We start from the raw sequence: 17,814 nt of genomic DNA, 5'->3' as shown, positions 1-17,814 counted from the left end.
CCACGCTCAAGGTCATAAACGATATCTTAACCGCCATCGATAGGAAACAAAACTGTGCAGCCGTATTCATTGACCTGGCCAAGGCTTTTGACTCTGTCAATCACCACATCCTCATCGGCAGACTCGACATCCTTGGTTTCTCTAATGATTGCCTCGCCTGGTTCACCAACTACTTCTCTGATCGAGTTCAGTGTGTCAAATCGGAGGGTCTGTTGTCCGGACCTCTGGCAGTCTCTATGGGGGTGCCACTGTGTTCAATTCTTGGACCGACTCTCTTCTCTGTATACATCAATGATGTCGCTCTTGCTGCTGGTGAGTCTCTGATCCACCTCTACGCAGACGACACTATTCTGTATACTTCTGGCCCTTCTTTTGACACTGTGTAAACAACCCTCCAGGCGAGCTTCAATGCCATACAACTCTCCTTCCGTGGCATCCAATTGCTCTTAAATACAAGTAAAACTAAATGCATGCTCTTCAACCGATCGCTGCCTGCACCTGCCCGCCTGTCCAACATCACTACTCTGGACGGCTCTGACTTAGAATATGTGGACAACTACAAATACCTAGGTGTCTGGTTAGACTGTAAACTCTCCTTCCAGACTCACATCAAACATCTCCAATCCAAAGTTAAATCTAGAATTGGCTTCCTATTCCGCAACAAAGTATCCTTCACTCATGCTGCCAAACATACCCTTGTAAAACTGACCATCCTACCTATCCTCGACTTCAGTGATGTCATTTACAAAATAGCATCCAAAACCCTACTCAATAAATTGGATGCAGTCTATCACAGTGCCATCCGTTTTGTCACCAAAGCCCCATATACTACCCACCACTGCGACCTGTACACTCTCGTTGGCTTGCCCTCGCTTCATACTCGTCGCCAAACCCACTGGCTCCAGGTCATCTACAAAACCCTGCTAGGTAAAGTCCCCCCTTATCTCAGCTCGCTGGTCACCATAGCAGCACCTACCTGTAGCACGCGCTCCAGCAGGTATATCTCTCTGGTCACCCCAAAAACCAATTCTTCCTTTGGCCGCCTCTCCTTCCAGTTCTCTGCTGCCAATGACTGGAACGAACTACAAAAATCTCTGAAACTGGAAACACTTATCTCCCTCACTAGCTTTAAGCACCAGCTGTCAGAGCAGCTCATAGATTACTGCACCTGTACATAGCCCATCTATAATTTAGCCCAAACAACTACCTCTTTACCTACTGTATTTATTTATTTATTTTGCTCCTTTGCACCCCATTATTTCTATCTTTACTCTGCACTTTCTTCCACTGCAAACCAACCATTCCAGTGTTTTTTACTTGCTATATTGTATTTACTTCGCCACCATAGCCTTTTTTTATATTTTTATTTATATATATATTTTGTTTGCCTTCACCTCCCTTATCTCACCTCATTTGCTCACATTGTATATAGACTTATTTTTCACTGTATTATTGACTGTATGTTTGTTTTACTCCATGTGTAACTATGTGTTGTTGTATGTGTCGAACTGCTTAGCTTTATCTTGGCCAGGTCGCAATTGTAAATGAGAACGTGTTCTCAATTTGCCTACCTGGTTAAATAAAGGTTAAATAAATAAATATGCTATCAGTCCTCCTCCTGGTGACTCCAGAAGTAGCTACAGTTGAATTTGGAAGTTTATATACACTTCGGTTGGAGTCATTAAAACTCATTTTTCAACCACTCCACAAATTTCTTGTTAACAAACTATAGTTTTGGCAAGTCGGTTAAGACATCTACTTTGTGCATTACACAAGTATTTGTTCCAACAATTGTTTACAGACAGATTATTTCACTTATAATTCATTGTATAACAATTCCAGTGGGTCAGAAGTTTACAAACACCAAGTTGACTGTGCCTTTAAACAGCTTGGAAAATTCCAGAAAATGATGTCATGGCTTTAGAAACTTCTGATAGGCTAATTGACATTATTTGAGTCAATTGGAGGTGTACCTGTGGATGTATTTCAAGGCCTACATTCAAACTCAGTGCCTCTTTGCTTGACATCATGGGAAAATCAAAATAAATCAGCCAAGACTTCAGGAAAAGATTGTAGACCTTCACAAGTCTGGTTCATCCTTGGGAGCAATTTCCAAATGCCTGAAGGTACCATGTTCATCTGTACAAACAATAGTACGCAGCCGTCATAACGCTCAGGAAGGAGACGCGTTCTGTTTCCTAGAGATGAATGTACTTTGGTGCGAAAAGTGCAATTCAATCCCAGAACAACAGCAAAGGACCTTGTGAAGATGCTGGAGGAAACGGGTACAAAAGTATATTTATCCACAGTAAAACAAGTCCTATATCGACATAACCTGAAAGGCCGCTCAGCAAGGAAGAAGCCACTGCTCCAAAACCGCCATAAAAAAGCCAGACTACGGTTTGCAGCTGCACATGGGGACAAAGATCGTACTTTTTGGAGAAATGTCCTCTGGTCTGATAAAACAAAAATAGAACTGTTTGGCCATAATGACCATCGTTATGTTTGGAGGAAAAAGGTGAAGACTTGCAAGCCGAAGAACTACATCCCACCCGTGAAGCACTGGGGTGGCAGCATCATGTTGTGGGGGTGCTTTGCTGCATTAGGGACTGGTGCACTTCACAAAATAGATGGCATCATGATGCGGGAAAATTATGTGGCTATATTGAAGCAACATCTCAAGACATCAGTCAGGAAGTTAAAGCTTGGTCGCAAATGGGTCTTCCAAATGAACATTCACCCCAAGCATACTTCCAAAGGTGTGACAAAATGGCTTAAGGACAACAAAGTCAAGGTATTGGAGTGGCTATCACAAAGCCCTGACCTCAAGCCTATAGAAAATTTGTGGGCAGAACTGAAAAAGTGTGTGCGAGCAAGGAGGCCTACAAACCTGACTCAGTTACACCAGCTCTGTCAGGAGGAATGGGACAAAATTCACCCAACTTATTGTGGGAAGATTGTGGAAGGCTACCCAAAATGTTTGACCCAAGTTAAACAATTTAAAGTCAATGCTACCAAATGCTAATTGAGTGTATGTAAACTTCTGACCCACTGGGAATGTGATGAAAGAAATAAAAGCAGAATGAATCATTCTCTCTACTATTATTCTGAAATGTCACATTCTTAAAATAAAATGTTGATCCTAACCGACCTAAGACAGGGAATTTTTACTCGGAATTGTGAAAAACTGAGTTTAAATGTATTTGGCTAAGGTGTATGTAAACTTCCGACTTTAATTGTATATGGTATGAATCCTTCTCCTCCTGATGACTCCAGTCATAGCTATATGGTATCAGTCCTTCTCCTCCTGGTGACTCCAGACATAGCTATATGGTATCAGTCCTTCTCCTCCTGGTGACTCCAGACATAGCTATATGGTATCAGTCCTTCTCCTCCTGGTGACTCCAGACATAGCTATATGGTATCAGTCCTTCTCCTCCTGGTGACTCCAGACATAGCTATATGGTATCAGTCCCTCTCCTCCTGGTGACTGTCTTCATTTCTCCTTGCCTTCCCTGTCTGAGGAGTCTACTGTGATGTAGTTAAGAGTTTTTCTCTCCTCCTCTGGTGAGGACTCTTAACAGTCTCTCTCGCTCTTCTCTGGGGCCTGTCTAACTAGATAAGGCCTGTGTTGTAGCTATGCTCCCTCTACACCTCTTCGCCCCGTCTCCCTCCCTCCTTCCCTCCATCTCTGCTGCAAAGTGGCTATATGCCCTCTGTTAAAGCAAGGCTGTCGAGCCCTACAAACATGCTCAGATGTTCAGTGGCCTTAGCCTGGGTACAGTGACAAATTGTAGCTCTGTCAGACAGATTCTGTCAGAGAGAGAGGGACTGTAAAGTGGATGGGACCGTTAATGTGTGTGCTAGATAGAAGGTGGGTAAAATGTATGTGCGTATTTTATTCATTACATTAGACTTTCTAATGGAGTATGGGAAGACATATCTGTGATTGAAGTGACTGTGATATGTGGTTGTCTCACCTAGCTATCTTTAGATGAATACAGTAACTTAGTGGCTCTGGATAAGAACGTCTGCTAAATGACTCAAATGTAAACATGTAAGTGTAAATGTAGGGTACTGGGGATAGGCTGCCAAATTTACCTCATCATTAAATGAATATTTTTAGAAAATATTTGATCTTACTTTTTAGTAAGGTGTAATGCTTCAAGCTTTTTATCCTGAACTCTATATTGGATATGTAAAAAAGGTACTCTCATTGGGACTTGGTGTAATTAGGATAAATTCAGCATTATGATAGTGAAGGTAATGTGTGACATCTTGTGCTGGTTATTCCATAATTACTTGGTTATTACTTTGCTATAGGGCTATCGGAAATACTTGCTTTCGAGTCAGACCTCGTTCAACGTTAGATCACTCACATAGGATGTAGCTGAGCAGACAGATGGATTGCAGTGCAATTAAATCCCCAAGGTCGTCCGTTTGATGGCGTCACACACAATGCCATCCCCCGCACCCATTAATCTTTGTTAGCCGCACATTTGTAATGCTCTCTGTTACATAGAAACGGAGCAGTGGGATTGTCTTGCCAGCGGTCTCCCTAGAGAAAGTCTTCATTTGAGTTCCCCCCTTTTAATTAATCAATGAAAGGAACTAATCGGAGAGGGACAAACATACATCGAGATTTGCGGGGGTAATGTCAAGGGAACCGGCGGTGCTACACCGGGCGTTCAGTGCTGCCATCGATCTGGTAATGAGGAAGAGAGAGTGTCGGAATTCAAACGCGTTGCCACGGTGTGAATAATTAAGTGCTCCCAGTATGCAATTCACCACTTTGATGTTTTTTCTACTTTTTTTCTTTTGAAGTCTACTCCACCATATCCCTCCCCCCGAAAAAAAAATAGTTATATTTTCCCCTCGATAAAATATTTATCTGTAATGACTGATGAAGTTCAATTGAAGTTCCGTTACTTTTGCGAGGTATATTGTGTGCTGCGTTTGTCTAACCCTCCTCGCCATGACGTGGAGTGCTGGGAGGAAATGGAAAAGGGTCCTGGCGAGATTGAAAGAACATCATGTTCTGTAAAGAGGTTACTATTAATTGATGAGTTTACGAATCCCACTAAACAGGTTCCTTACAAAAATTATATCCCAATTTATGAGACATTGAAATATGAAATAAAGTTGTAAACAGCATATAACAAATTATTATAACAATTATTATAATTAGCACAGCTCAAAGTCATCATTCTCATCAATCATCAATTACATAGAAACTACTCTCTATAGTTTTCCTGTTTTTTCAGGCATCCTCTACAAAGGCAGCGGTGAGAACCAGTTCATCTCGCTGCAGCCTCCCGTCATCTCTACAGTGATGGGGAACGGTCGGCGCCGCAGCATCTCGTGCCCCAGCTGCAACGGGCAGGCCCTGGGCAACAAGTTGCTGGCGCCCGTGGCCCTGGCGTGGGGCATCGACGGCAGCCTCTACGTGGGCGATTTCAACTACATCAGACGCATCTACCCATCGGGCAACGTCACCAGCGTCATGGAGCTCAGGTTAGTTCAGGTTCTGCATGGAATCATAATGGTGGTGCACGGTTGTTTTGTTCTGGCCCTTTGTCCCTTTAGCTCAGATATTGAGGCTTTGCATGGCTCTGTAATAGTGCACAACCTTTGACCTATTGGTTCAGACCTTTTGACCCTCGAATTCGAGATTGATTCTTTATTTCTTCTGAGGTAATAGTGCAAGAAGGTGGTGTTTAAGACAAAGTGGGTTGCATGGATGTGACACTCACCCATAGCATGTTGGCTGGAGTACATACAAAGCAGCATGCTGCTCACAGAGTGACAGACTAGTAGTCTCTGTTGGCAAAGATGGTTGGCTTTGAGCAGCATGTGTTGTTGTGTAGAAGGTTGTGAGTTCAAGCCCCACTGGAGGCAGATCAAAATAGTTAAATGTTACATAATCTTGAAAGGGTGGACATCTGACGTGTACAGTGGCTTGCGAAAGTATTCACCCCCCTTGGCATTTTTCCTATTTTGTTGCCTTACAACCTGGAATTAAAATGGCTTTTTTGTGGGTTTGTATCATTTGATTTACACAACATGCCTACCATTTTGAAGATGCAAAATATATTTTTTTGTAAAACAAGCAAGAAATAAGACAAAAAAAATGAAAACTTGAACGTTCATAACTATTCAACCACCCAAAGTCAATACTTTGTAGAGACACCTTTTGCAGCAATTACAGCTGCAAGTCTATTGGGGGTATGTCTCTATAAGCTTGGCACATATAGCCACTGGGATTCTTTAAGGAAAAACTGCTCCAGCTACTTCAAGTTGGATGGGTTCCGCTGGTGTACAGCAATCTTCAAGTCATACCACAGATTCTCAATTGGATTGAGGTCTGGGTTTTGACTAGGCCATTCCAAGACATTTAAAGGTTTCCCCATAAACCACTCGAGTGTTGCTTTAGCAGTATGCTCATTGTCCTGCTGGAAGGTGAACCTCCGTCCCAATCTCAAATCTCTGGAAGACTGAAACAGGTTTTCCTCAAGAATTTCCCTGTATTTAGCGCCATCCATCATTCCTTCAATTCTGACCAGTTTCCCAGTCCATGCCGCTGAAAAACATCCCCACTGCATGATGCTGCCACCACCATGCTTCACTGTGGGAATGATGTTCTCGGGGTGATGAGAGGTGTTGGGTTTGCGCCAGACATAGAGTTTATCTTGATGGCCAAAAAGTTACATTTTAGTCTCACCTGCCAGAGGACCTTCTTCCATATGTTTGGGGAGTCTCCCACATGCCTTTTGGCGAACACTTTAAGCAATGGCTTTTTTCTGGCCACTCTTCTGTAATGCCCAGCTCTGTGGAGTGTACGGTTTAAAGTGGTCCTATGGACAGATTCTCCAATCTCCACTGTGGAGCTTTGCAGCTCCTCCATAGTTATCTTTGGTCTCTTTGTTGCCTCTCTGATTAATTCCCTCCTTGCCTGGTCCTTGAGTTTTGGTGGGCGGCCCTCTCTTGGCAGATTTGTTGTGGTGCCATATTCTTTCCATTTTTTAATAATGAATTTAATGGTGCTCTGTGGTATGTTCAAAGTTTAGGATATTCTTTTATAACCCAACCCTGATCAGTAATTTTCCACAACTTTGTCCCTGGCCTGTTTGGAGAGCTCCTTGGTCTTCATGGGGCTGCTTGCTTGGTCGTGCCCCTTGCTTAGTGGTGTTGCAGACTATGGGGCCTTTCAGAACAGGTGTATATATCTGACATCATATGACAGCTCATGTGACACCTAGATTGCACACAGGTGGACTTTATTTAACTAATTATGTGACTTCTGAAGGTAATTGGTTGCACCAGATCTTATTTAGGGGCTTCATAGCAAAGGGGGTGAATACATATGCACACACCACTTTTACGTTTTTTATTTTTTATAATTTTTTGAAACAAGTTATTTTTTTCATTTCGCTACACCAACTTGGACTATTATGTCTATTACATGAAATCCAAATAAAAATCAATTTAAATTACAAGTTGTAATGCAACAAAATAGGAAAAACGCCAAGGGGGTGAATACTTTTGCAAGGCACTGTTGTGGTTTTCTATGAACTGTGAATCAGTGGTTTTCAGAGACTATCTTCACAATGCACAGGATGGTCAGACACCTTTTAGCGTACTTGCACAGTATCAAATGTGATGGAATGGGAAAACGGACAGATTTACTATTTACAGTGTATTCTAAAAGTATTCAGACCCCTTGACTTTTCCCACATTTTGTGACAGCCTTATTCTAAAATGTATTAAATTTGTTTTTTTCCTTAACCATCTTCACACAATACCCCATAATGACAAAGTGAAAACAGGTTTTTAGAAATGTTTGCTTATGTAAATACCTTATTTACATAAGTATTCAGACCTTTGCTATGAGACTCAGGTGCATCCTGTTTCCATGATTTGGAAAGGCACACACCTGTCTATATATGGCCCCACAGTTGACAGTGCAGAGCAAACACCAAGCCATCAGGTTGAAGGAATTGTCCATAGAGCTCTGAGACAGGATGGTGTCAAAGCTCAGATCTGGGGAAGGTTACCAAAACATTTCTGAAGCATTGAAGGTCCCCTAGAACACAGTGGCCTCCATCATTCTTAAATGGAAGAAGTTTGGAACTGCCAAGACTCTTCTTAGAGCTGGCCGCCCGGCAAAACTGAGCAATCGGGGTAGGAGGGCTTTGGTCAGGGAGGTGACCAAGATCCTAGTAGTCCATCTGACAGAACTCCAGAGTTCCACTGTGGAGATGTGAGAACCTTCCAGAAGGACAACCGTCTCTGCAGCACTTCACCAATCAGGCCTTTATGGAAGAGTGGCCAGACGGAAGTCACTCTTCAGTAAAAGGCATATGACAGCCCACTTGGAGTTTGCCAGACGGCACCTAAAGGACTCTCAGACCATGAAACAAGATTCTCTGGTCTGATGAAAACAAGATTGAACTCTTTGGCCTGAATGCCAAGCGTCACATCTGGAGGAAACCATGCACCGACCCTACGGTGAAGCATGGTGGTGGCAGCATCATGCTGTGGGGATGTTTTTTAAGGGCGGGGACTGGGAGATTAGTCAGGATCAAGGGAAAGATGAACGGAGCAAAGTACAGAGAGAACCTTGATGATAACCTGCTTCAGAGTGCTCAGGACCTCAGACTGGGGCGACGATTCACCTTCCAACAGGACAACGACCCTAAGCACACAGCCAAGACAACGCAGGAATGGCTTTGGGACAAGTCTCTGAATGTCCTTGAGTGGCCCAGCCAGAGCCCGGACTTGAACCCGATCGAATATCTCTGGAGAGACCTGTAAATGGCTGTGCAGCGACGCTCCCCATCCAACCTGACTGAGCTTGAGAGGCTCTGCAGAAAAGAATGGGAGAAACTCCCCCAAATACAGGTGTGCCAAGCTTGTAGAGTCATAACCAGTAAGACTAAAGGCTGTAATCATTGCCAAAGGTGCTTCAACAAAGTACTGAGTTAAAGGTCTGAATACTTATTTAAACATGATATTTAAGTTTTCTCTTTTTAAGAAATTTGCAAAAAAAATCTAAAAACCAGTTTTTGCTTTGTCATTATGGGAAATTGTGTGTAGATTGACGTGGAAACATTTTAATCAATTGTAGAATAATGCTGTAATTTAACAAAATGTGGAAAAATTCAAGGGGTCTGAATACTTTCCGAATGCACCGTAATGTGGAATCTATACTATATCTTTTACAATTAGAGAAAGACTCCATGTCTTTTGCCATGTAATTAAGATGATTTAGGCCGACTTGCCAAGTTGGCCTCAATCACCAATAAGCTTCATTTTGCCAATTGGCAGACTCCGAAACAGCAGATGTTGATTAGAATGAAAGCTGTTTTACAGCCAGGGCTACTCACAACAAAGCATATGAAATCTGTCTACCAAGAGGCTACAGTTGATGTGTCTATCTCTTAAAATCAATTTGATGACCCTGGCCCACATATTGCAAACACCAGTGATTGCACTTCAGTCTTCAGTACAGAAGACATCCCCACAAATCACACCACATTCACAACCGCCTTGCCTGTTCATTATGTTTCAATACATTCTCTTATAGGTGCATGGAGAATGTTAAGCCAACATGATTGGATTGCTCGATATAGGAAATTGTTGTGTCTTTTCTATTGTTAATGTGATGACAATTATTTTATGAAATCAATTAACTACATTTAATTATTACGCAATTAAATTAATCATATAACAATTAATTAAGTAGTAATCTTGGGGCACCATGGGAAAAAGTGTATTTAACGAGTTACCGTTTTCCGAATGAACTCTTAAAGATATAAAGATCTCTTACATTTCAGTCATCAGTCAGTCATTAAATTAATTTTTACCTTCTATCAGTCTCATTCTGAATGTCGCAAAACTCTTGGATATCTGCACGAACTCTAGCATAAATGATGAATCAGTGATATACAAATTGGCTTAATTATTTATTTACTAGCTAACTAAATAATCACACAGAATTACATAAACACACAAACAGGATAACTTACACATTGATTACTACACAATGACACAACTACACAATGAAAAGTCCCTAGTGGACTAACCCGATCTGACGGCTTGGTAGACAATGGAAAGGGGTGGGGACAGATAAAGTGCCGGAAAGACAGAATGGACCAACTACATACAGTTGATTACTATGCTCATGGAAATGCTAATAGTTTGCACATGAACGGCCGCTCATTCGAAAATAATTGCAATGTACATATTTACACTTGTATGTCTTGTCGTCTCTCTCTGTTGAAATCGCCCGGTCCATTTTCTTTGGAGAGTAATTCATTAGAAGTCTCTGGTTGTGTTCCTTTAGATGTACCAATGGTCATTTGATAGGGAAATGTTCAATGTCCTTCTCTCGTCTTCAGTTGAGTTTCTTAGACTATTTTACATATACAGCTGCAGACTGTGAATGTGTAGTCTTTAGTTTTGTAGATTTCTTAACCATTTGTAACGTATTCAGCTGGCGCTGCACGTAACTGGTCTATAGGGTGGTAGCCATTTAAATTGCAACCATTTCAACATGTAGCTACAGCTCCATGCTCCCCAAAGGGCAAGTCATGACAAACTGTATAATGCATGTATTTACAGGTCACTGACAAATAAAGGAAATACAGCTTCAATGCACCTTGGCATAGATTCTACAAGTGTCTGGAGGGATGTGACACCATTCTTCCACAGGCAATTCCATAATTTGGTGTTTTGTTGATGGTGGTGGAAAACGCTGTCTCAGGCACGGTGCCAGAATCTCCCATAAGTGTTCAAATGGGTTGAGATCTGGTGACTGAGACGGCCATGGTTAATGGTTTACATTGTTTCCATGCTCATCAAACCATTCAGTGACCACTCGTGCCCTGCGGATGGGCGGTATTGTCATCCTATGGGGGCATAGCCATGGTAGACAAAATAATGGCCTTCCTACCATTTTTATACATGACCCTAAGAATTATGGGAGGTTGATAGCTTAATTAACTCAGACACTCCACCTGTGTGTGAGCACCTGCTTTCAATATACTGTACTTTGTATTCTTCATTTACTCTATTGGTTTCTTTATTTGGGTAGATACCTGTAAGCAAGTCCCAACCTGGCTTCTCAACCTGGCATGCCCCAACGATTTGGATTTTAGATATAAAGTCTTTATTTAGATATGGAGCTGTATAACAAGTGGCAGGATCAATATTCCGATACTCAGTTGTTAGTGCTGAGCGATTAACATACATTTTGGTACATTTGAATGAACTGTGTGATGTAGTAAGGGGTTGTAGGTTTCAACAGGCTAATATTCTACATAGTTTAGCAAAGAAAACGTGGTAATTAACTACAATTACCATAATCCATAGAGATGAGATGATCATTTGGGATGAAATAAAAAAGTTATTCAATAAAACAAATGTAATATACACAACAACTGAAAATATTTTATTTAAGTAAAGTAATGTGAATAAATGGTGGTTAATAAAGTGGAATTTTATTAATTGTTTTTATTCTGTGTTACAGCGTTCAACCCACGTAATGCAAAATAATCTAAACCGAAATTGAAAAAACGTGATGTACTAAGGAGTTGTATTTTCCAACAGGCCGATATTCTACATAGTTCAGTGCATGAAACGTGGTAATTAACTACAATGACCATAATCCATTGCGCGCTTACATATGTCTGTGTTTCTTTTATGCATGCTACGTAAAAAAAGACTGGGAAAAAAGACTGAATGCGCGATCGATAGGGAAAGAGAGCAATTGCTTCCACGACAAATCTCTCCTTGAAAATACCTGATCTAAGTGATTGATAGTTGGTATTCAGCAGTCATAACAGTATTCCTTATTTACTCTGAAGAACTACTAAAATAGGGATTTTATCAGACAGCATAGGCAGCAGCTCTATAGAGATGAGGTGATGACTTGGAATGAAATAATAGTCATCAAATAAAACAAATGTAATATACACATCAACTGAAATATTTTATTAAAGTAAAGCAATGTGAATAAATGATGCTTAATAAGTGATAAGCGGTAATGTCAGTCACTATCATCATGGGATTTTAATTAATTGTGAGAATGCATTAAACACAAGTGTTGCTACAGCATTTAATGTTTCAAAAATAATAATCGAAATTGAAAACGGTTATCCTTTTTTAAATAATCGAACCGAAACTGATTTGACCTCAAAAAGAACGAATCGCTCAGGACTATTGGTGATTGAATGGAGAAAAAAGCAGTGGTGTAATGGCCCAATGCATTCCCTTGTTTTTATATTGTCCCCTCTGTGAGTTATGGGTGTAGGGTTTAACTCCACAACATATATTCTCCCCTCGGTGAGTTATGGGTGTAGGGTTTAACTCCAAGACATAGTCACTCCTCCTTTTTCTCCTTCTCCTTTCTGCACAACAAATCTTCATTGTCTGCTCCTTTTTTATGGTGTTTTTCTTAGACCTTTAAGTCACACACTTTTACGGTCTCTCTTTGTCTTTCTCTTTTCTGCTTCCTTCCTTTCTTCCCGCCCTAAGAAATAAAGATTTTAGACACAGGTAGGTGTATGATGGTGCAATTATGTCACTGTCTTTCTGTGTGTTAAGAATGCATGTATTTTTATGAACATATTTTTATGGTAAATTGATAAGCCATTAAGGCATTATTTAATCATCTGGTTTGGCTCATAAAGGTGTCCAGTTTTATAACCGCACTCTGTAATGTAACATTAATTTTTTTCACTGTGTTTAATGCATTCTCACATTTATTTTAACACACTCACATTATTCCATTCATAAGTGTCAAAGGCTTACAGTATTGACTAATGTACCATTAAACATAAGAACACTTACTGGGGCTATCTTCATTGCCAGACAGTTAAACAAGTTCTAACCACATTCAACAGCTTATGTTTCAGGCTTATCATTGGCCTCCGAGCACACAGATGAGTTGTGTCTTCCTCAGTTGGAAAGAGTTGACCTTTTGATATGTCAATGTGCAATGTGTCATTTAGTCATGTAAGAGGATTATGGGTAACTGGCTTAGAACATGTTTAATGTAATTGTCTTTGACAAAAGATAAAAATTCAACAGTCAATACTACTATACTTGCTGTATGTTGGTGGCATACAGCGCCCTACATAGAAAATTATTAATTATGTCCTTGCGTTGGATGATTTTTTCATAATAGCAGCAAGCCTTGAAGACATCTCTCCTATACTCATTCTGAAGGAGCACGACACATTGAGGCATTTAAAATGAAAGCAAATAAGAACAACCCGACAAAATGCCATTCAGTTGTTGACTGTTGATTAACATAAACACTTCATTCCATATTTACTATAGGCTTCCCCGCGCAGAGGAGTGATAACGGTTAAAATAATCTGACACACTTGATGTTGTCGCTGCCGCTTTGTCATACGCAAACCCACTCCAGTCATATCCTGTTAAATTCTCAGAATTTTTTCCTTGACTGTCAAACCTATTCCCCACCCGTTTGTTATGCAAAAATACTCACACAGCACAAGCTTAATTGGGCATTCACAATGACAAAGATACAAACAGATACAGAGGCTCCTTTTTCTGTGCTCATTATCATTCTCAATGTCAAATTATCTTTCTGTTATTTAGGAAAAACACCTTTAAATTCAACAAAGGAAAACATGTAAAGCGTTGATTATTTTTGGACTGTTCATAAAAACACCTTTTAAACAAGTTTATTTTGAGATTGTTCATATTGCGGCAATCACAGTAACCACATTATTTCCACAATCCTAGTAACAACCCTGCTCACCGCTATTACCTGGCCACCGACCCAGTGACTGGGAAGCTGTATGTGTCCGACACCAACTCGCGGAGGATCTACCGGCCCAAGGTCCTGACTGGGATCAAGGAACTGCAGAGTAACGCGGAGGTGGTGGCAGGGACCGGGGAGCATTGTCTGCCCTTTGACGAGACCCATTGTGGGGATGGGGGCAAGGCCATGGAGGCCCTGCTCACTGGGCCAAAAGGTAGGACCTAAGCCAACATTAGTCTGTTCCCTCCAGGGTTTGCCAATTCTGCTCCTGGAAAACTCCTGGGTGTACAGGGCTGCAGGCTTTTGGTTCAGCCCTGCAGTAAAACATTTGATTAGAACATGAATATGTATGAACTTTCCAATTTGTAAGTCGCTCTGGATAAGAGCGTCTGCTAAATGACTAAAATGTAAATGTAAATAATTAGCTGAATTGGATGTGCTACCGCAGGGCTGAAATTGAATCCTGCAAAGCTCTCAAAAGATTGGTGGTTCACAGCACAAAATATGTTTTAGAAGTAATGTGTTATCCCTTTTCACCAGGTCAGAAAATGTTTACACAAGGGTAACTGGCAGCATTCACCATAAGTGTACTGTAGCACCAACCAGTATGGCAGCCATCAAATAAAATAAAATGTTAGTTGTCACATGCTTCGTAAACAACAGGTGTAGACTAACATTGAAATGCTTATGGACCCTTCCCAACAATGCAGAGAGAGAAAATAGAGACATTTTTGGATTGGATAAACAACAACAACAGTAATTGTTTGATGGTGGGGACAAAAACTACAAGTGTGCTTGCTTCAGTTCCTCAATGGGAAAACTAGGTGAGCACAACAACAAAAATCCTATAGTTGAAGGCTCTTTCCTTGAGTCATAAAAGTGCATTGAAATGACTTGCATTACTTTTTTTCAGATTTAATTATTGACAAATGCTGTTAAAGTAAAAGTAAAATGCACATAAAATCAGTAGTGGATTCAGACATGTGTCAGGTGAACTATTGTGTCCTCACCTTTGGTCTAATAATTTCCTCATAATCTCCAGTGTTCTCTTTCAATTGCTACCATGGTCATGCATATGCTTTTTAAAGATCTTCTGTTTCAATTTGGCCCTATCCATATAGGTCAATTTCCACGAGCGTAAGGGGTTAAGAAGTCATGGATTATTAGTTTGTCTGGTGTGTGCCAGTCTTTAAAGTCCCCCTTAATGGCCCAGCTTAGACTGCATTTAAAAGAGTGGGTTTGACTGAAGGGAGTCTGGGAGGGAGGGACTCTAACTATGAAATGGGAGGAGGTAGAGGCTGGGGGAAAGATGGCAGATGGCTGGGGTTTTCTTTTCCAGACGTTTTGCTGAAATATGCTCAAATGTGACACTTTTCATCTGTCTGAATTTCCCCTCCGACTTTCAAGTAGCCAGCTCTCCCAGAATGCATTGGTGGTCCCTCAGCTCTTTAATGTTTCAGTAGCCAGGCAATCTTTGTGCAGACCTACATGTAGCCACAGGTCAAACCAAAGCACTCACCTATAAAAATAAATCATAAAAAAATAAACTGATTTAGAAGCTATTAAATCGGTTAAAGGCAGAATATATACCAATTCCTCACCTCTTGTGATCTACTTTTCTCACCCTGAGTTTAAAAACCAGCCACAGTGTGTGCTTACACCAGCGTTTATAGCGCTTATTAAAAAAATAAATGGAAATGTACGTGAGGTTTAATTGAAATCCTATAGGCACCGCTCTCTGTTAGGAGCCCACAATAACATGATGAGATGTGAAGTGTGCCATGGTTGCTAATGTATTTTCCCTGTGTGGGACAAATTACTACGGCAAGCACTCTCTCCTCGCACAGAAAGTTGGAACCCTCAGCCGACACTCAATCAGTCGGGCAATTTAGCCCGCCGTCGTAACCATGGCAACTGCCTGTCGTTCACCCGTTTCGTCTAAAATTGGTCCGAGCCGTCATTTCCCCCCGCCCACCCATTTCACAGATAGAGTGAAGAGGGTTGATGATTATAGGGAGTTGGAGCTGCAATTTAAGGGAAAAAAGTAACGCTCATTGACACTGTACCTATGAGTTCTGTTTTTAGAGGTGGGATATGGCGGGATGCGTGGTGCCCGGCACACATACAGTAGAGATACAGCCTTTCCCACTTCAACCTGAGAAATTATTCAATAGCAGGAAAGCAGGCGTTTGAATTATTGAAGGATGTGCTTTTTGCAGTGACCTGAATAATGGGAAGCCAAACTCGACACATGTATCCGTCGTGTTCTGTCCACAGAGTCATGGAAGCAGAAAGAACTTCACATTTCCCACATCTGACACATCTATAATCTGCCTTTCTTTTATTCCCACCTTCCCCCCTTTTGCCGCGACAGGTATCGCTGTGGACAAGAATGGACTGATATATTTTGTGGACGGTACCACGATCCGGAGAGTTGACCAAAGCGGCATCATATCCACACTCCTGGGCTCCAATGACCTCACGTCGGCACGCCCCCTGACCTGTGACATCAGCATGGACATCAATCAGGTGACTGTCAGATTACCAGTCAGGTCTCCCTCAAGCCTGTTCTGTCCTCAAGTCAGTTCCCATAGAGCTCACATCAAAGTGCCACCTTGTGGTTCTCTTCCTGCCCATCTATGAGTCACTCAGTCTGGAGTGTTACATAATGTCAGTCTCTTTAGGATTCTGAGATCGCAAATATATATTTTTTTATCAAGGGCATGACAATTTAACCAATCATCGCACTATTACCGCATAAAACCATCAAATCTATGCAATATTAGCACATTAAACTGTCTGATTACCACACTACAAATAGAAGGTTAGCATAAAATGGTTCAATCAAGCCATTTTTGTGACAATTTGGACAAAATCATTGCATATTGCCATGCAAAATGTTAAATATGCTGCAGCACAATCAAGCAATTTTGACCGCAGCTATCCCCCAAAACTGCCATGAAATCATGATAATGGAAGTACTTACACAGTTAAATAATACACCTTTGGGTATGGTTATCTCAGTGGAAGAAAATACAGAAGGCATTGTATTGTGGTTTAAGGACCTCTATCTTTTAAGTTGATGAGGCTTATTGTTGGGTATCTAGAGAAGTGTGTCCCAATCTGTTCCTTAAGGACCCTCAGGACTGCATATTGTTATTGCACTACACTAGCATGTCTGACTCATATAAGTCAAATAACCACCAAGCCCTTGATTAGTTTAATCAGGTGTAATCAAAGTTCATGTAGTCAGCAACGGATGTTTCCTACCAAACAACATGACATTTCAACATATCAACAACTTCCCACAGATGCAAAATAACGTGTCTCCAAAACTCTTCCCTTAACAGTTGATAATGGTGCATGAAGAAGGCAATAAGTTACCTCCTCATGAACATAGTGCCCTGTCAGAAGGCAATAAGTTACCTCCTCATGAACATAGTGCCCTGTCAGGAGGCAATAAGTTACCTCCTCATGAACATAGTGCCCTGTCAGGAGGCAATAAGTTACCTCCTCATGAACATAGTGCCTTGTCAGAAGGCAATAAGTTACCTCCTCATGAACATAGTGCCCTGTCAGGAGGCAATAAGTTACCTCCTCATGAACATAGTGCCTTGTCAGAAGGCAATAAGTTACCTCCTCATGAACATAGTGCCCTTTCAGGAGGCAATAAGTTACCTCCTCATGAACATAGTGCCCTGTCAGGAGGCAATAAGTTACCTCCTCATGAACATAGTGCCCTGTCAGGAGGCAATAAGTTACCTCCTCATGAACATAGTGCCTTGTCAGAAGGCAATAAGTTACCTCCTCATGAACATAGTGCCCTTTCAGGAGGCAATAAGTTACCTCCTCATGAACATAGTGCCCTGTCAGAAGGCAATAAGTTACCTCCTCATGAACATAGTGCCCTGTCAGGAGGCAATAAGTTACCTCCTCATGAACATAGTGCCTTGTCAGAAGGCAATAAGTTACCTCCTCATGAACATAGTGCCCTTTCAGGAGGCAATAAGTTACCTCCT

At 41.3% G+C, this 17,814-nt stretch overlaps 1 protein-coding gene across 3 annotated transcripts in view; it reads left to right on the top strand.

Annotated features, from left to right (window-relative positions):
* The window catches only part of si:dkey-237h12.3 (teneurin-3), a 194,683-nt gene that overhangs the window by 159,804 nt on the left and 17,065 nt on the right, over window positions 1-17,814 (top strand). For 2 of the 3 annotated variants that reach the window (XM_055927384.1, XM_055927381.1), the window contains 4 exons: window positions 5,265-5,514; window positions 12,538-12,558; window positions 13,777-14,009; window positions 16,170-16,324. In XM_055927384.1, the coding sequence (XP_055783359.1) occupies window positions 5,265-5,514; window positions 12,538-12,558; window positions 13,777-14,009; window positions 16,170-16,324 (659 nt within the window). The remainder of the gene's footprint in view (window positions 1-5,264; window positions 5,515-12,537; window positions 12,559-13,776; window positions 14,010-16,169; window positions 16,325-17,814) is intronic. The other variant, XM_055927382.1, reaches the window with a different exon arrangement.

This window comes from Salvelinus fontinalis, chromosome 6 (assembly GCF_029448725.1).
Source record: "Salvelinus fontinalis isolate EN_2023a chromosome 6, ASM2944872v1, whole genome shotgun sequence".
In the NCBI taxonomy this organism is placed as follows: domain Eukaryota; kingdom Metazoa; phylum Chordata; class Actinopteri; order Salmoniformes; family Salmonidae; genus Salvelinus; species Salvelinus fontinalis.
Note: the sequence above shows the minus strand (reverse complement) of the source record. Positions and strands in the feature narration are given on the sequence as shown.